At 42.4% G+C, this 19,303-nt stretch overlaps 1 protein-coding gene across 1 annotated transcript in view; it reads right to left on the bottom strand.

The window, feature by feature from the left end:
• The window catches only part of col11a2 (collagen, type XI, alpha 2), a 40,134-nt gene extending 21,408 nt beyond the window's left edge, over nucleotides 1-18,726 (bottom strand). The window contains exons 1-6 of the mRNA XM_085263014.1: nucleotides 18,282-18,726; nucleotides 7,276-7,437; nucleotides 5,061-5,271; nucleotides 4,702-4,864; nucleotides 4,443-4,565; nucleotides 101-967 (exon numbers count right to left, since the gene is read on the bottom strand). Of these exons, the coding sequence (XP_085119140.1) occupies nucleotides 101-967; nucleotides 4,443-4,565; nucleotides 4,702-4,864; nucleotides 5,061-5,271; nucleotides 7,276-7,437; nucleotides 18,282-18,399 (1,644 nt within the window). The 5' untranslated portion in view covers nucleotides 18,400-18,726. The remainder of the gene's footprint in view (nucleotides 1-100; nucleotides 968-4,442; nucleotides 4,566-4,701; nucleotides 4,865-5,060; nucleotides 5,272-7,275; nucleotides 7,438-18,281) is intronic.
• Between the last annotated feature and the right edge of the window lie 577 nt (nucleotides 18,727-19,303).

Raw genomic sequence — 19,303 nt, 5'->3', positions numbered from 1 at the left:
GCTGCAGATCCTGGATGATGGAAAGATCTGGAAAAGAGATTGGAAAGATGGGACATACGACCCGGGCTGTTCCAACCCAAACATCGGCCTCCTGCTGTACCTGCTGATAACGGTTGGTAACTTTCTTCGGTGGGACTCCAGTTCCGCTCAGCGCTGTGTTGCCAAACGGTGGGAAAGGTTTGTGCGATTTTATATCCGGCACTTTGTTGACTCTTGTGGGTCTGGCTGGAGTCGGTCGGACTGGGGCAGATGTTGCCACTGACTTCGTCGGGGGGGAATCCCTGACGAAGTTATTCCCCCGTTTGCTCACCGGGGGGACTTTGGTCACAGCTTTAACGTCTTTGACGTCTGCCTTGCTTTGGGTTTTTACTTTTGGAGCTTTGGTGGCTGCAGATTTTGTAGGTCCTGGTTTTGATGCTTTGGTGGGTTTAGGTGCCTTGGTGGCTTTGACCACAGTTGTTTGAATTTTTGTTGTAGTTTTGTGGTTGCCATTAGCCTTAGCCCCACCATTGCTGTTACCTTTTGCTTTAACATCGGTGGCCGTTTTGCCGTTTCCATTGGCTTTCTTCTCTGTTGTGACTTTTCCATTGCTGCTAGCCTTCGAGGTAACAGGAGCTTTCTTCTCAGCTACAACCTTACCATTGCCATTTCCATTTACTTTGACCTGAGGTGTTGGTTTGGCTCCAGTTGTAGCTTTTGCATTACCATTTGCTTTCTTCACAGCGCCAGTTTTGCCATTGCCATTCTTCGCTGGGGCAGCTGTGGGCTTAGATTTGGTTGGTTTGATTTTAGACAGGAGGACGTCTGCTGCAGTGGGCTTTGCTTTGGAGGACTTGGAAGCTTTGGTGGGCATAGGTGGCTTGATGACGAGTTTATATGATCCAGACTTGACGGGCTTAGCTGGAGTGGGCTTGGATTTTACAAGTGTGGGTTTAGCAGGTGCTGTTTTTTCAGTGACTGCCTTCTTCTAATAGCCGTGATTATTGTTTGGTTGAGATGTTATTTTGTATGTAAACGTGAATATGGACAAAGACAATGAAAGAGAGTAGAAGATGACAAAGATACACGGAGATGGGGAGGGGGATGAAAAGCACAAACAAGGGATGACAGAAGGAGAGAGAAAGACAAGAACGCATGTTTTGAGAAACAATGACATAAAGATGGCTAAGGCTCGGATGATTTACTGAGACTGTACAGGCATTACTGGATACAGCACAGAAGTACACTGACACCACTTAAGCATTAAAAATGGAATTTACACCAAGATGGCCAAACAATATGAAATATTTCATGTCTATGAACCAATTTATTTGAGTTTGTTTTTGCTGATCTCTCCAATAATGCCATTCCCAATACTAAATAACAAAGCAGCATCTTCGTGCTAATAAGAACTGAGGCTGTGGTTTGGCAGAGGCACTGAGAGCGTGATGGGGCAGGTAAAGCTGGCTGCAAAACACTCACACATACACACACAGGTACACGCAAACATACATAACGCTGATACCAAACCTGCTGTGTTGTGATTAATGCACCAAGCAAACTGTAAGAGAAGGCTGCTGCAGTTTAGTCATGCAAAAGAAGTTGCAGGGACGGCGGTCTGGCATGCAAATGCGTGTTAGTCACATAAAACCACAAAGTGTAAAGTTGTGTAGATCAATGACTCTAACCACCATGCTGCTACAATAAAATACATGCAAATCAAAACTGTATTCACAAACAATCGCCTACAAAAATACGTTATGAAGAGAAAACAGAGGAATATACCCTCCTCACAAAGGTCAGGGGAACAACCATGAATGCATTTACTAACACAATCACGTGCACTGACATTCTTGTATTTACACAGACGTTGATGTAGAAACTTTTGGTGCAGAAGCACAGTAGGTGCATGCGGTAACATCCTCCCAGACAATGAAGTAATCATGCAAAACAGTAACAGGACATCAAAGACTGTGTGTGTCATTAAACTCCATGTAGTGAGCGATCACAGGAAAGCTTCTGTAAGTGAAATAAGCTGATTACCCAATGTATGACAAACCACACCTAGTATCTGGTAACATGACAAACATGAAATCCACTGCATCTGTAATCTAACATGTAATCACTGTAATCCAAGAATTTTAAATATCTTAACGCTCTCTTAAAGTCCAGTTTATATGATTATGAAATCATATAAATATCAACTTTATCTCACAGCAATTCATTCAAAAATCTCCCTTTGAAGGTGTTTGACATCATTTGTAACCTAAATAAAACAACACAGCTGCACCCTCACTGCCCCAGTGCCCCCACCTGGCCACATGTGAACACACAACATATATGACATTATGTAAATGACAAAAATAATCCTGTGTGATGAGGATGGAGGTAATCACATGTCTGCATTAACGAGAGAAGCTGATGTAATAAAACAAAAAGGGGGTGTGGAGTAATGAGCGCAGAGCGAGAGAGGCAAAAATAAAACAAATAATTTATCGTGTAAGAAAATTTCGATTACATCCCAGCACTTGTAAACCTAATAATACAGGATGGATTATGAGCCAGTTATGGTTTAAATGCCTCTCTCTCCCTCTCATTCTCCCTCCCTTCCACAAACCCTGCTCGTGTTTTCCTTCACTCTCGCTCCCTCTTTACCTGTTGGTTGGGGGCCCCAGGTTGGGGAGAGGGGGTCGCGGAGGAGGAGGCAATGCCTGTTGTTTCCTCATAATAATAAGGGTATTCATGGTCATCCTGCTCCTCATCAAAGTACTGAGACAGATGGAAGGAACGCGAAAGCGAGAGGAAGAACGCATGAAGAGGAGTTTAGATTTCCACAGGGAGGTTGAGAGAGGTTTTAGAGGCCATGTAGGGATAAATGAAGGTTAAGATGAAGAGTATGTGATGCAGCATTGGGGACGGGGAGAATAAACAACAGTAGGAGACAGGAAACAGGATGATGAGAAAACACAAATCTTTGACTTTTTTCCCACTCATCAGAATCTGTGTCAAAAAGTGTTTACATATGTCGGTACACAAGAATCTGGATGAATGAGAAAACAGCAAAAACAAAGCAATAGTGGAAGCCAATGAATAAAATCACAGAGATTTCTATTCATCCAAAAAAGAAAAAGTCATCTCAACAGCATCAACATGACAGGGTTTGGGAGTGTCGGAGCTCTGAAGTGACCGATAATTTATCCTGATTTAACATCAGACAAACTTCTAAAACAAAGTCTGTGTACTTTGGATGGATGCAGACGATGCAGTCACTGCCAGCTCACAAATATCAGTTTGTTTTACAGTGAAATTAATGAATGTAAGCCTATAGTACTTAATGTAACGTGCACAACCAGTCTCAGTAAGTAAAGAGGCTCCACCTTAAGCCATCGTGATGCCAAATTCTTATACTTGAAAACCAATCAGAATTTAACACAATTCTATGTTCTAACAGGTCCTTTTCTTTCAACTCATTATATATAAAAAATGTCAAAAGACACTGATGTTTGCTTGTATCATCCTCATTCCCCTACCTTTCTGTGTTCCACTGCTCTAAAAAGTCAACAGCATAAAATCATAAAAGTGTAAAAAATGTAAAATCACAGCTCTGGGATGGGACGATGACAACGCCTCTGCTTTACGTCACCGAATGGGAGACACAGACTGTGGCGGTGAGGAGGAAAGCGGATGGATACAAACTGTTGCTGATGACGAGGATGCGAGAGAAAGACAGAAAGGGGGAGCAGCACTTTGATGACATCATCAGATGACCCAAACTGAACCCGAGGACTTCATTTTCAGACGAACTTTAGTAGATTTAGTTTGTAGTAGATTTAGTTTGACAGCTAGACTTTTTAGAATCTTAAAAACTTTTTCCAGAAGGTTTAAAATATATTGTTTACTTTTTTCTGATCTCAAGATGTTTTCAATATGTTGTGTTGTAACATAAATAAAAACAATAAAGAGTTAATAATCCTAATGATAGAACTTTAACATAGGCAGTGGAACTGATGGATATAACAGAGATATATTTGCACTACTTTGCACTTAAGGCGGATGTTGCACAAGGATCAGCGATATTCACTGACTGCTTAAAGTTTATTGTAAGCATTCAGCAGGCCGGTCAGTTTTCGCTCCTGTTCCTGCTTTTTATCTTTCAATAGCTACAAAATACATTTTTATTTAAATTATTGGGATTCGGTGAAAAGTTTTCTTTCTACAGGAAGTGTCACAGAAATCCAAAACAAAGTCCGAGATTCTGTTTGGGCATCTTTTACCGGAGCTACAGACGAGCCCTCAGTTTTGTGAATGAGCTGTAACCTCCTCAGGACTTTATATTTACTTTGTGTTAACAAAGCACCACGAATGCGACTCTAACAAAGGTTACTGTGGGAAGATTTTTTGATATTAAATGACTAATGAATTGATGTCTGTTTCTGGACTTGTTCTGTTGTGGTGTTACTCACGTATGTGTTGGGGTCCTGAGCTTGGGTTTTGGGCAGAGGGGAGTCACAGTCAGGGCTGTAGTGTTCACAGAAGTCATAGGCAGCTTGAGGGTTGGAGGCAATCATCAGCTGCTGGATGTCTCCCTGTGGAGGAAAAAACAAACACATAATTAGAACTTGTTCCTGTGACCAAAACACAAACAAATGTGTGATTTTCCTGCTCAAACTTTGTTGCCACCCAGTCAGTAACATCACAGTTTATCTTGATCGAGCTCCTCACCTGAAACACCTCCTCGTCCAGCAGGCGGGCTCCAAACACTGTGATGCCATTGGTGTCAACCACTGCCTTGTTGCCCCTGGGCAGAGGGCGGGTCATCTTCTTCTTGCAGTCCAGCAGCAGTGTCACATTCTTCTTGGAAACAGAGAAAGCAATGCGATGCCACCTACAGACGACGAGGAGGAACCACAGGCAATTCAATGAGCAACGTGAGAACAGCCCTAAATAAACAGCCATCAGCAACCCCACAAAAAATAATATTGAGTTTCCACACAGCAAACACTGGTCCCATTCACACCTACACCACCACAATCATGTCATTTCAACTGGTCACAAACTGGTTGTTGTTGCTGGTTACTGACTTGCCATCAGCCAGGTTGACGCCTTTGAAGAGTGGGTAGTCCTCGGGAGCTGGCTTGCCGCTCTGGTCCTCGTACAGGAAAACAGGTGAACGTCCCAGTTCGATACCCAGCTGCTGGACGCCCTGCTCGCTGTAGATGGAGAGGAGGAAGGCCTGGAGGCCAGCCTGGGCTTTAACCAGAGCCATGACGGAGAAATTCTCCGGGAAACGACCTGAGGATGAGAGCGAGGGAAGTATTAACCATATTTGTAGATGAGGAAAGATGACAAGAACGAAGCAGATGTGCAGACTGGAAAGAAACATAGAGGCAGAAAGTGGTAGAAATGTGAAAATAACACTAATGAAGAGCTTTAATTTATTAAATACACATGTCAGCATGAAGTGGTTACATAATGTCACGCTCTGATCCCATGTGGAGCTGGCATAGATGGTGTTTCACATAATGACAGCTGGAGAAAGAAGGCTGAACATCAGCTTTGACTTTTGAGGATTTATTCACAGCCACATAAGTGCTACCGTCTCCTTTCTGCCCTCACTCCGGGGTGTCAGGCAGCTTCTAAAGTTAATTTGTTGTGGGTTTTCCACATACTTTAACTCTGCTCCTGCACTGAAAACACATAATTATACTTAATATCCACGAGCATCACGCAGAGGGCTCAGCTGCTCCACGCAGCTCAGTGCAAACAGATACTAACCAGTAAGGATAATTACAGGTTTCCTGTCTGGAATTCATGGTAAATATTAAATGCAAAGCTGTTTTTACACTGTGAGGTGGGACAGGTTTAAATAATACTACCTTAAATGTTAAATTCCTTTCCCCCAAACAATCTGAAATATTAAAATAAGATAAGATCTGCTATATGGCGGTAATACTGTGCAATATTGATACAGCTAGCAAAGATAATTATTACAACAGAAGCTGTTCTGAGCTAACATTGGGTATAAGATGCAAAACTTCACGACATGGATGAATTACTTTCTACACGATCAGATTTATGGCACATTTATGAACGAAAGAAAAATACTTTTTTCTGTCTGCATGCAGACTGGGTTTGTTTCTTTGGATGGCACCTATGAGGAATTACAAAAAACAAACAGTCTCTTCACAACATTTAACTCTTGGCCTAAAATGTTTTTACACATATAATTATAATGTTCATACTTTAAAAGATTCCTTAAATGCTTTACAATAAAAGCTGTTGTTCTGCAGGACTGTGCAAAAATCTCCCTTCACTTCTTTAGATGTTGCCAAAGAGACATATTTGTTCAGTTTCTAGTCTCGAGTAAAAGTTCTGCACGATTTCAGGAAGTCATGCTTTTTATCTCCTTTTCTGTCCTTGTATCCGAACATTTTCACAGGAATGTTTTTGTTTGTTAAACCACTTTAAATTGACCTGTGAATCATTCAAGCGTATAAAAGGCACCAAACTCGTGGGATAAACTAGAATTGTGTTTAAAAATAACTCAGGCACTTTGTTACCACCAGACTGTCATCAAAACTCAATTTGTTCCCATTTGAAATAGTTGAAAAACATAACAGAGTTTGACTTAAAATTTTTGTACCAACAAGAGCTGCTTTCTAAAAATATATCACTGCATGATGTGAACCTTGATGTGAAAAAATAGGAAAGTAACCGGTCAAAAGAAAACTATCTGCAGCAGTGAAGCATTCCTGGGCAGAATAAACCCAGAACTCAACATTATCGAAGCAGCGTGGATGCACTTTAACGGAGAACAGCATCCGAAGGAGAGCTCTGAATGTCCTAAAGACTTCTTAAATTAAGAGTTCAGACTGTGTTGAAGAATAATGATAGTCATATCAAATATTCAAGCTGTTTTTGTGTCATATATTCATACATACTGTGCATGTAGGTTTGCACATTTAATAAATTGTTGCACCCATTTTGCATTTTTTAAGAAAAATACAGTGTAAACCGAATCGATGACATATCAGGTGTATTCACCCGTGAACGGCTGAACTCTGCAGCTTTACTTTAATCATCTTGAGAAAAGTGTGAGAGAATACCTCTGATAATGTCATTACGTTTTATTCTTACATCATATTATAGAAGTCAGTCACCTCAGTAAGTAAAGTAAAAACAACAACAACAAACAATTGGGTTGTGTATAAGGTTAAAAACAATTCTTGAGGCTCTTTACAAACCAGTCAGCCCAAAGACTCTAACACTTTGACGCCCAGCCGGGTGGAGGCCTACCTGAGAAGAGCTGCTTGGTGGGTGCGGAGATCTGGGCCTTCTTGGTGATGCGGAAAGCATGATCGGGGCTGCTGGAGCGACGGGATGTGCAGAAGCCAGGGACCTTCTTCACACCCTCAGGGAGAGAGGGAACCTGCAGAGCCCGTAACACATCGACCGGGTCTAATGACAAAGAAACAAGCAAAGAAAACAGTCATTACGGTTATTTTTAAGACGTGACGTTCACTAAGTAAACAAGTAAAATCTTAAGGCTGATGGTTTAGTTGCTAGAAATACTGCAACATGACTCTAAATCAGCACCTTACACACAGTCATCATTAACACAAACTGGTCTGTGGAGCTTTCAGAACAATGGAAACTAAAGAGATAAAATCTGAATTACAGCTTTTTCTGCACAGAGTACTTAACTCTTTTTCTTGAGTGAGAAAAAAACAGCCTCACACCTTGAACGATTACTCCACAGCAGACCTAAATATTGTAAGTTCAGCTGTTTCCTCTAATAGCTTTCTGGAAGGCTGTCCATCCTGTAAGCTGTATAGAAATAACTGAAAAGACCTTTTTAATATTACCAAATATTTTACAAAAAAGGGCAGTTTTATTTTTCATTGCAGTCATTCTTTGCAATTTTCCCCAGAGAATCAAAAAGGTCGATCTCAAATGTTCTTGAATCACTAATGTGATATAGGATCAGGTCCAGCAGATGCCCACAATGGCCGCCACTGTACATTTAGGTTTAATGTAAGAAAGGAGGCCCTGTGTCAGAGCGAGCGGGCGGCGGTCCAAGCCACATATATGAAGCAGTGCAGGGCAGGTACAGGAAAGCTCAGTTTAATGCAGAGCGTAGACAGTGGCGTCTATTCTGCTCGCGCTTATCGAGCAGCTGAAACAAGCGGCTGTTGACGTGATCGCGCTGAGTCAAACGAAGATTTGTCTGACACCACACAATCATTTCACAGTCCCCCCCTGACACGTACACGCAGGAATGCACGCGCTCGCTCGACAAATATTCAACACATACCTGAACATCGTACAATCACACACACACAGCCTCACATCCCGTCTCCACATCGGAGGTCAGTCAGTCTGTTTCTGCGGCTGACTTTCTCACATTGCTCAAAGGCACTGTGTCATTGAGGAACCTCTGGGGTTCAGGGTGTGAGTCCCTTTATGATCAATTTTAACAAACAGAACTGTAACAGCAGAAGCAGAAGTGCTGCTCCCTGTACATCAGGAATATTTCTGCTTAAAACCAGAATCTTTGAAGTATTGATTTGTATTATTGGCATGTTTTAAGGCTGGATAGTTTGATATTTATAATACTTGGTGTTGAATCCTAAAAAGGCTGCTTGTTGGCAGCATCAGGGAGACGTTATACTGTCACTGTAGCAGGTCCAGAAGTTTTTTATTATATACAAATGTACATGATTCTCATTTAAAGACTTAAAAAAATAACAGTGAAGTTTGTTTCTTATGAAATGCTCAGAGCTGCTGGGTACTCTGCTGTCCACTTAGATAGAATAATAAATACACATGGCACAAGTGCTGCCAAGGCGTGAAAACAACTGGCCTGCATAAAAACCCAGTGAAGTCTAATTATAAAGCATATCTCACAGAGGTTTTAAAGTGAGGCAGTTCCATCCTCCCTCAGTGTTGGCGAGCCTCTCTGTGTTTGAGCTTACTTTACTGTTAACAACCAATTAAACTCATTTACAGCCAGCCCTGCTGTGGCACCTCTCATAATAAACTTACAGCATCACTGACACGTTTCTCTGGTACAAAAAAATGACAGAAAAAAAATAATTTTTTGAGATGTATCATCTTCTACATGACAAGTTTCTTTTACTTTTTTTCACCCTGCAGCCACATTAATAAACCGTCATTTCCACGTACTTCAAATAACGACCTATTTATAGACAACCTGTAATTATTCCACCCTCAGCATGTTTAAAAAGCACAGTGGACCATATAACAGCAGGGCACTCACTCAGGGCCACTGTTGCCACTGTGGACATCACAGCCAAACATGTGAACAGCAGAGAAGTGAAAAATCACCGCACAGTGTGAGACATGTGTTTCCTAAACTAACGATCAGGCACAAAGTTCATCAGACTTCCGAAGACAGAATCAGGAGTAAAGTTTACATTCAAAGTGTGAATGAGAGAGTCAGAAAAAAGAAACAGTTTGACTACATCAGCATCATAAATGACTTTAAGTTGGCACAGATCCTCAGTGTCACCTGTCTGCTGCTGTCAAACATAAAGATCCACAGTCGGCTCGTACTGTGACACTGTGAGGCTATTTGTTGTGTTTATCAGCCATTTATGAGGTTTACACTGTGGTTTCCTCAAATCACACTCGTCCCATCAGAGGTGCATATGTTTAGGTGACACCCAGTTTATCAGGGGCACAGTTTATGAGATCGTGCCCACAAACTGTAATATTTATTCAGACAGAGCAAACGGTGCATTAATATTGGCTCCTCAACCACAGCCCATTAACGTCACTCTGCTTGAAGTTAGTGAAAGTGGAAACATGAGACAGGTTAAAACAGAAAACACATATGAAGAAGAGTCCTTCAATAATATAAAAAAATTCTAGCCTTTTCTAATTTTTCATTTCCAGACATAGGTGTCTCGACGGCACTAGCTGTACATGATATAATAAAGTAAAAAGAGGTAAAGAACGAACTGGAGAAAACTAGGCTCCATACTTTCCCTGACTTTCAATGGAGTTTCCTTAATTAAAAAACTTTCCAGGACCTGGAGGATGCTGATCTGTTTATCTGCATAACTTTGAAGTCTTTTGCAGATCTTTGCAGCAAAAAGACAGAGAAGAGGTTCAGGCAAAAGTGGTGTGTGTGTGTGTGTGTGTGTGTGTGACAGCAGACAGCTTGGTTCTGTGATGGCAGGATACTGGATCGGATTGCACCCCGAGCTCCCCCAGTACGCCCAGTACAATGTGCCGCTCTGTTCCCGACTCCCTGTCCAGCTCACATTTGCAGACGGGGCCCTTCCTGCCTAAAGGACCACAATCAGGACAAAAACGCACCCACAAAAATAACACGCTGGGCCACAGAGCTACACACAGAGAAAATTGCACCTATACGTGAGACGAGGAGTGGCAAAAATGAAATTAGACAAGGTAAGAAAACAGACGGCCGAGGGGCACAAGCTCTCCTTCTTCACTTCTCTCTCCTTCCTCTTCCCAGTTCCTTGCTCGTTCGTACCATAAGCGCTAACAGATGGCTGCAGCCTTTTGATGTAAATGTGGGCTAATTACTCTGCTGTCATTAAGACAGGAAACGGGGCTCCCAGCCACCTGAGAGCACATTACAGTAGCCTGTACAGTTATATCTACTGACAGCCTGAAATTTTAGAGAACATCTATCTATCTATCTATCTATCTATCTATCTATCTATCTATCTATCTATCTATCTATCTATCTATCTATCTATCTATCTATCTATCTATCTATCTTGAACACAGCAAGTGTAAACACTGAAAACATCTATTAAGTGAAACTGAAAACTGCCACAATATATTTTAAAAAGATTATCAGACTCGGTCTGTGTGTTTTATCCTTAAACCATCGAGTCTGGAATAATGGTTTGCTGTTCAGTGTATAATGAGCCTGGAGCATGGAGTAGATGTATTTTTGAACAGGTGCCCCACGACTGAAACAATCCTGTCCCTGTTACACTGGGAGCCACCCAGTTACACACAAACCACAACTGACCAAACACGCAGACCACAAGCTTCTTCCACTGTGATAGGAAACACATGTGATACTCAGGGTGGCGATCACACTGTAAAATGACTCGTGCAGCTAAAACTGCAATAAGCTCCTCCATGGTTTCAACTGCTGCAATTCCCCAGAGTCACCACTAGATGGAGCCGAAAGAGACTTAACTAACTGTGACATGAGCACAGTCAGGCCTGTTGAAGTCCCACATGCCACACCAGCACACATATGTGTTTACATGTACACACTCAGTGCAAACAGACACACTCACAGGAGTGTGAGATAAACTGCTAACAGGAGTCGGTACACTCTGCTAACGAGCAGCTTCATTGACTTAACAGAAAACACAAAGCAGCTGGACACGCAGATTAAACTCTGTCTGCACATAACGTCAGAAAGAGGATTACTGGGGAGGAAAGCATGCGCAGAGAAGGAATAAAGCTCATTGTGTTCCTCATAAAGAGCACAAGACCTTAAAAAACTCCAAAAATATTAAACATTAGTAACAAGCAACTCATAGTGACACGTGTCCGATCCATCCACTCATTCTGTACAAGTGCTTCTTGGATTAGAGTTTATCGTGACGTACAATGACTCAAAGGACACTCTGGATACGTTTAAAAAGTTTAAAACATCAAAATAAAGAATAAAAGAAATAAAGACAAAATTATGGGTTAAATATTAAATATCAATATTAAATTAAATATCACAGTAGCTTTGTTTGTTGAAACTGGTTTACCAGGTGACTGAGTTCACTTGCTTCCCTCTCCACTGCTTTGTGCCTAAGATTATTTGTGTGTGTGCCTGTGTGTGTGCCTGTGTGTGTGCATGCCCTTTGTATTTCTGGTACAGCTGTGCCAAATACCAGACACACACTCCAGCTGACACTATGACCTCTCACCTCTCACCTTTACACAACTACAACGTTGTCGGACACAAAGAGCAAGAAAAGTGCTATATTGACAATGGACACACACACACACACACACACACACACACACACACACACACACACACACACACACACACACACACACACACACGTACACAGATAAGCACTTTAGAGTCACTCATATAAGAAAATTCTTTAAAAAATAAAAAATTAAAACTACTTTCAAAAACTGTCTCATAAAATTTGTTCTGTGATCACCAGCTGTGTCTCCATCCAGCCTGCTGACCACGGAGGCTTGCAGCTCAGGCTCCAGGTTATAATTTCCAACATGCTGCTCTATAGTTATGATTTATTTATAATGCCTGTGTATACAGACAGAAAATCCATTATGAGAAGCCGTGCCGTAGAAAGGGAGTTATTTGAATTGACATGATTTATTTGGTGTAAGTCAGTGTGTGGCTGTTTGCAACATAAATGTTACACCATGTGACACAATCTGTAACTGAAAGAGAGAAAACCAAAGCAGGACTCGCCTTTGTACCACACGGATGTCAGTAAATCCTCCCTGAAAACCTGAAGGAGGCCAAAAAGAGAAGAAACTGAACAGACAGTAGCAGATAACTGCTGCTGTCTGTTCTGCTGTCAGCAACTAACACTGGAGGTAACACACATGGATTAAGAATATCATAATTCAATAAGAACAATTAATCCCCTTAAAACATACAAGTTATTGCCATTCATCCTACTCTGATCCAGAAAGCAAGTCGAGTTTGTGAAGTTATTTGAAGTAGAAGATGATAATGTTATTTTTAATATGAGTATCTGCCACTGTACCAGTACATATATGAAAGAAAATAAGAAAAACCTTTGTTGTTACGCCCCTCTGCAGCCCCTGATCTCCTCAATGTGTTCAGCTGGTAATAATTGGCCACGCCTACTCAGGTGTGAATAAAAGCATACCTGAGGCAAGCTTCCCAGGAGCTCACTAGTCTTTGTCTTGGTGGCACCAGCCAGTTCAGCCAGCCTGCTGTGCCATTTTAAGCTAAAACCTCTTCTCACTAACACTCTGGTATTCGTCTCCTTTTTTTATTTTGCAGCTTTTGAGCCGGGTCGTAACATTTCTACTAAACTTGGTCTTATTTTAAAGGGCGTCTCTTTTGCTTTCTTTGCTTATCCTGTCATCTATGATGGTCCTTTAAAGTCAGCGCTCAGTGAGTGTTAACTGTACTGTAAGTCCAATCATTCCTTTGAGAAAACAAACAAAGCATCTCTTTGTCTTTATACTTAATCTCATATACTTTGTTTTCAGCTTTTAATACCTGCCTCTAAGTTTAGAGTATCTGCACTAATGAATCACAGTCTCCGTGTGGTTTATAAGTAACTGCAGGGCAGTGCCAACATTTACTGTACGGCAGCTCCCCGTGTGCCATTATGTGGTCTGTGCCAGTCTGCGTGTGCGTCCCCGATGATGCCAACGTGTATCATGCAGAGTCGTGTGTGGTTTCAAAGCTGCAGGCCGCAGTCTCAGTTTGGATCTGAGGGTGACTACTGACACCACAAGGCCTACCCGGGACCAGAAGGCCCCGGAGCAGGAGGCAGTCACGAGTGAGTCCCTGTAACTTACTATCACACAGAGCAGACAGAGAGAAAAGGCACAAATTAGACAGCAGTCTTAAGACCGTTGGTGCCCCTGTGCTGAATGAGAGGCCTTCACAGCTGAGCTCTGGATGTTCTTCACAAGTCTGAACAGCGCACATCACAATCTACACTTTTAACTGAAAAGCACTCGTTACACTGAACACTTTTATAACAGAGAAAGAAAAATGAGCATCAGTGCCAGTCCATGTGGGTTCACACAATTCTCTCCTTATAAAAGCTGTTTGTAGACTCCACACACATAAACTGGATCATTTCACAGAGAGACCTTCTGAAAACTGCTACTGCACATTACCCACAATCTATATTTTACCATTTAAATGCTGTAAACTAACACAGATCTGAAATTATCCACAGTAGAGATAATATATTTACCATAAATCAAACACTTTAAGTAAGAATGAACCAGACAAAGAGGCGATAAGAAAGAGAGGAATGGGAGCAGTAAGCAGTTGGAAATCCCCTAACACACACACACACACACACACACACACACACACACACACACACACACACACACACACACACACACCCTCATCGTGTGTTCTGTGGCAACAATTTAGCTGCAGGAACACATGTGAGGCGTCGGCGGGTAAACACCACTTCAGGGGGAATGCGTGAGAACTTTGACTCGTTGTAAAGTTGTGTTGAGATTTTTACTTATGCGGGAAGATTATGCCTTCAGGACTGCAACATTTAAAGCATTCAACCCTCAGAACTCCAAGAAAGAAGGGGATAAAGTCTGAAGACACCTCTGTAAATCTGAAAACACCGACTCTGAATACTAGAAATTCTGTCGTTATTATAGAATTAAGATCTAACTCTGACTTTCCCTGTCTTCCACACAATACACGCTGGGATAAACTCCATAAATGCCACTCCACCTGTGAGCTCAATAAAGACAAACAGATTTAGAGGCAGGATTAAGTGGGACAGCTGGTGGTTACTGCATTAAGAAAATGTAAAGCCCCAAAAACCTTCAAAGCGCTTTTCTGTCATCGTTCATGCTTCAGGGTAGCATTTTCCAGTGAAGTCTAAAAACATAACTGGTTAAAGCCACAATTTAAAACTATTTTCAAATGCATAGACAGCATTGATGTCTGGAAAAAAGATGTACATTAACATTACATGTAAAATCACACAGCTGCTCTCCATACCCTCCCACATCAACTTCCTTGAAGCAGCAAAATAACAGTGACTAGGAATAGCATCCTATACAGACAGCCTGTCATTATAAAGTTGGCACGCTCTCACGTCGTTCTTGCACATCTTCTGCTCAAACAGAATGTCTCCCAAGAACGACTATCCCCACGCACAAACCGCTAAATCATCACCTATAAAACTGTGGAAACGAGACCAACTATCTTCAGCTCGCTCCAGTCTGCAGTGCTAATGTGGTTTTGTCTGAGAAAGGATTTCAAATATTCACCGTCTGAGGGGATGTCGTGAGTTAGAAATGAGGCCTGAGAGTGTTTCAGCATATCTCAGCTTTGACGTATGCATGCTTTAATCTTGTCTAGACTGAGAGAGTAGGTCAGCGTGTCACACATTTTGTTACAATACTGGATTCAATAACGCATCAATCCAAGAGTGAGGACAACCTGTGGAGGCTCGAATCCAGGAAACACAGGAAGTGTTAAAGATGAAAAGGAAACCGTGCATGTGTAGGCTGCGCTGTGATATCTGTGTCACTGTTCAGCTTCCACTTTGTTAATAGTTTTTGAACTGCTGGCTATTAGATGGCATTCTGACAGGCATTAAGAACATGGGCTGTGTTTGCCCTGAACTGTGCATTTCAGGCAAACTGCTCTCACACGTCGTGTTCTACCACCAAAGACACTTTACATTACATATGGTTAGGTTTAGATTTAAGCACTGGTGGAGATTTATTCATCCCAAAAGTAGACATGGAATGAGAGGGTGCATGAGAACTGCCTGCAAGGCTCAACTTAGGGCACAAGTCAGCTGAAAGTTTACTGTTTTACAAAGTCTCTGAGAAAAAACGAAACCAGATATTGTAACTGCCAGTTTTTCCCCACTGTGGTTAGACAGAGCTTGTTATCTCATTTTTAAAGTGATGGCTGTTGGATGTAAAATGTAGATATTTGATGGGGGAAGGGTCCTGATGTCCAAGTGTAAAAACTCTGAGAAAAGTGTGCAAAAAAAGTACAACAGAGGAAAGAGGATAGATGTGTCACATCAGGGGCCCAGGGGAACATGATGACAGGGCAGGAGAAAACCAAGGGCACGGGGTTAATGCTGCTAAACTGAGTCACGTGCGGCTGAAATACCACACACTTCCATTCAATCACAAGAATGAGCTGTCAGGCTCCTGCTCCACCGCCACATAGAGTGGCTCTATTCACTGGCAGTGAGGGAAGGAGAGAGAGCAGAGTATGTTATGTTTAGCCTGAGTGAGACAGACTGCCCTTTGAGGAGCGGTCGCCTTTGAAATGGGGTTGAGGAACATCCATGTCAAGAAAATATTGGCCTCTGAATTTCTGCTTCTTTGAACAAAACTCTGCTTTCATGTGTTTCTGGGCGTGTTGCTCTCTGGGTGATGGCGACGTCTTCATTCTCTCAGGACACATCTGAGAGCAAACATCTGGGATTCAGACCATCTTCACCCCTCTGAATCTGCATTTCACCGCCGCAGTGTGGCGCTGTTACAGTTTACTCTGACATCTGCTGCTGAGCCACACCACGCACACAGAAACGCGCAACAGTCCGTGCACGGGGCCAGTGCGAGCAGGAACCCCCACACGCGCACGTAGCACAGACCTGAGAGGTCGCGTGAGTGTTTTACTTGCGTCACGCTGACATTATCACAGAGCAGGTGATTATAAAACTTTTTTCCTACCAGCAAACGAAACCCTGTGATTTGGTGTATAAGCGCTCACAGCCTACCCGGGCTGCTGCACACAGAGGCACATTCATGCAGATGAGGCATACGTTTCCACACCCTGAGCTGGACACAAACAGCCATAGCTTGCAGACGCACATACGTAAACACAAGTGCACAAAGCGCGCACACACGCGCAGATACTGCTCGCTTTCAATTCCGAACCCCGACGACCGAGCTGCTCCGCCGCATAACAACCTATTCATGAAAAGCAAAAATGTCTCAGGCTCCCGCCTCCAAAATACACACGGGACACGGCTGGAAGGTGCAATCGCCTCTCGCAATCTGAAATTGGAAACGCGGCCAAAGAATACAGTGGAGGAGGCGAGTTATACCACAGAAGCCCCCGCGGTCCGTAAACTGCTGCAACTGTGCCAACAGCCAACCTGTTAACGTCCAAAGCAACAACTGCTTCAAATGATAAAAGTTCATGAAAACGCAAATAGAAAGTGAAAAACTATTTTTTTTATTATGAAAATAGTTGCAGTTTGCGCTAAAACAGCTTTTTGTGCCACGCTTTAAAAAAAAAGAGTTTCTTTTCAGGTAAAACTAAAAAGCATCAAATGCACGATTTTTGTCTGAACTAATCCAGACTATAAACGCGGATAAATGGATTCTGTTAAAAATAACTTGAGACGACTAGCGGTCTATCAAGGAACAGCAGCGCATACGGATCATTCCTTCATGAAGTCCACAGTTTAAAATCCCAAACTAAAATAATCCTGGAAAACCAGCCGGGTGTTGGCTGGGAATAAAGTTCACTTTGTCTTATTGAGATCCCTCAGAAATCCCTCCTCTTTGAACAACCAGAGGCAGTGATGGATGGACTGGTGCACAGGCTGAACTGGTAAACACATTCATATGGTTCCAGCTGGTAGCCCAGTGCACACTGAATCCAATATTTAGTCAGAATAAAAGAAAAAAACCCTAAAAATACTAGAATCCAACAAACCAAATGTTTTATTCGACAAAGCTCATCAGAAACTACCAAACAGGACTTTGTACCGTTTTATCTCATGCCCCACTCCGGGTAGGGGCACAGAAATGAGCACCATCCTGTCAGAACTATTCGGAACTCTAGATAACAAGGTCAGGTTAATACAGAGCACATAGAGTTCAGATCGGAGGAAAATCACAAAGAAACTGATCAGATTAAAACAAACAAATAAAAAAATATCTGTATGTTTCGTAACAGGAACAGATGATGACACCTGTCAGAAGTCTGAATGCAGAGAGGAAGACAGATTCCACGAATGGGAAATTAACAGCTTCTTTGAAGGCATTATTTTTTTAAATTGATAAAGGCCGTTAATGGTCATAGAGAAAGACAGAATGCCCGAGAATATACGTTCTTTTTTTCAGATTCAGAATCGGACACCTCTTTATCACCTGATCAATATTTTCCGACCAATATCAGTTCGATATCAGCAGTTAGTCGTTAGTATGGTTCAGATTCAGGCCCCAAAGAGAAACACAAGTCACAAAAGAGCGTTTTAGGAATAAGTCCTTTAAGTCCTCAAAATATAAACGTCTAAAGACGTAATTCTTGCATGCAGCAAATACCAAACAGATTTAGATATTTGGATACCGTGGGGCCCACTGATGGGGCACTACTGCCCTCATTCTTCTGGGAATAAGTAAAGAAGCACGTCAGGTGCGCAAACGTCCCATAACGGAGAGATACAGACTCATTACGGCCACAGTTTATTCAAACAGATGGCGTTTCAGACAGAAAAAAACAGGAAACCATATTTTAAATGTTATTTAAAGAATAAAAATAACATCACCAATAAAAAGTGGAAAATCTGTCTTACCTGCTTGAACCACAGTTGTTTGGCACAGGGCGAGCGCCACGGTTACCAAGGCGAAGGAGGAGAAGTCCATGCGCCATGGTCTCCGTTTCTTCCGGAAGGGACAAGCTCCAATATCCATAGTGTTGCAGTAGTTCTCCGGCCTGGGTCAGCTGTAAATGTGGGATATGGGGGAAGTTATCCTCTCACAGAAAGCCAGCCGACGAGAGGAGCCCGACTGACCCTTCTGTGAGGAAACAGACAAAAAAGCACGCCTCTGGAGACGTCTTTACCTTTCTCCGGAAACCTTCCTTAATGAGTTACCTATATTAATGCACCAAACCTAAAGACTAAAATGGGTTTGGGGTGAATAAATATATTTGATATTGAAGTTTAATCCCTAGCACTGAAGCCCCATTGACTCAGATTGGGTACGAGTACCCAAAGTGGAGAGAGCAGAGAGAGACCTGGAATCACGCTCTCTCTCCCTTCTCTCTCTTTCCCTCTCTCCTTCTTTACTTTCTCCCACGAAGAGTGAGAGCGGTTGTGTATGTGTGTGTGTGTGTGTGGAGAGAGAGACAGAGGGGGAGAGAGAGAGAGAGAATGGCAAAGGTGGAGAGGGAGGGAGAGGGCGTGCGTAATAGCGCGCCGGGCGCACGTAGAAGTACGTGTACGAGGAGAGTCTGGGAGTGGAAACTGGGTCTTTTCTTATGATCGAGCTGCAAAGATGTTTCAGCTTTTCTGTTAACTCTGAGTTATTAACTCAGTGTCAGTGAAACCTTTTTGTCTTCGTCTCGATTCCCTCTGAAAAGCCCAAATTACTGAGATGAGTATTTATCTTTGCCACTTCCTGCTTTCTGCGTCTGTACCTGCGACAGGTAAATGCAGGCTTTGTAGAGCAAGCAGGGCTGTTCAGGTAAACTGAGGATGAGACGGCTGCTGTGCAGAGTAACTGAATGAACGTTGAGTCAGCCAATCAAACGTCTGTCCGCGCTACTAGCCACGCCCCCTCGGCTAAATCCTCGAAGTTCTACCCTTATTCTGAT

Source organism: Mchenga conophoros, linkage group LG22 (genome assembly GCF_057382185.1).
Source record: "Mchenga conophoros isolate Kocher_MC1m ecotype Shallow Benthic linkage group LG22, M_conophoros_male_GT1.1, whole genome shotgun sequence".
Taxonomy (NCBI): domain Eukaryota; kingdom Metazoa; phylum Chordata; class Actinopteri; order Cichliformes; family Cichlidae; genus Mchenga; species Mchenga conophoros.
The sequence above is the reverse complement of the archived record's forward strand: the minus strand, read 5'-3'. Positions and strand labels throughout refer to the sequence as shown.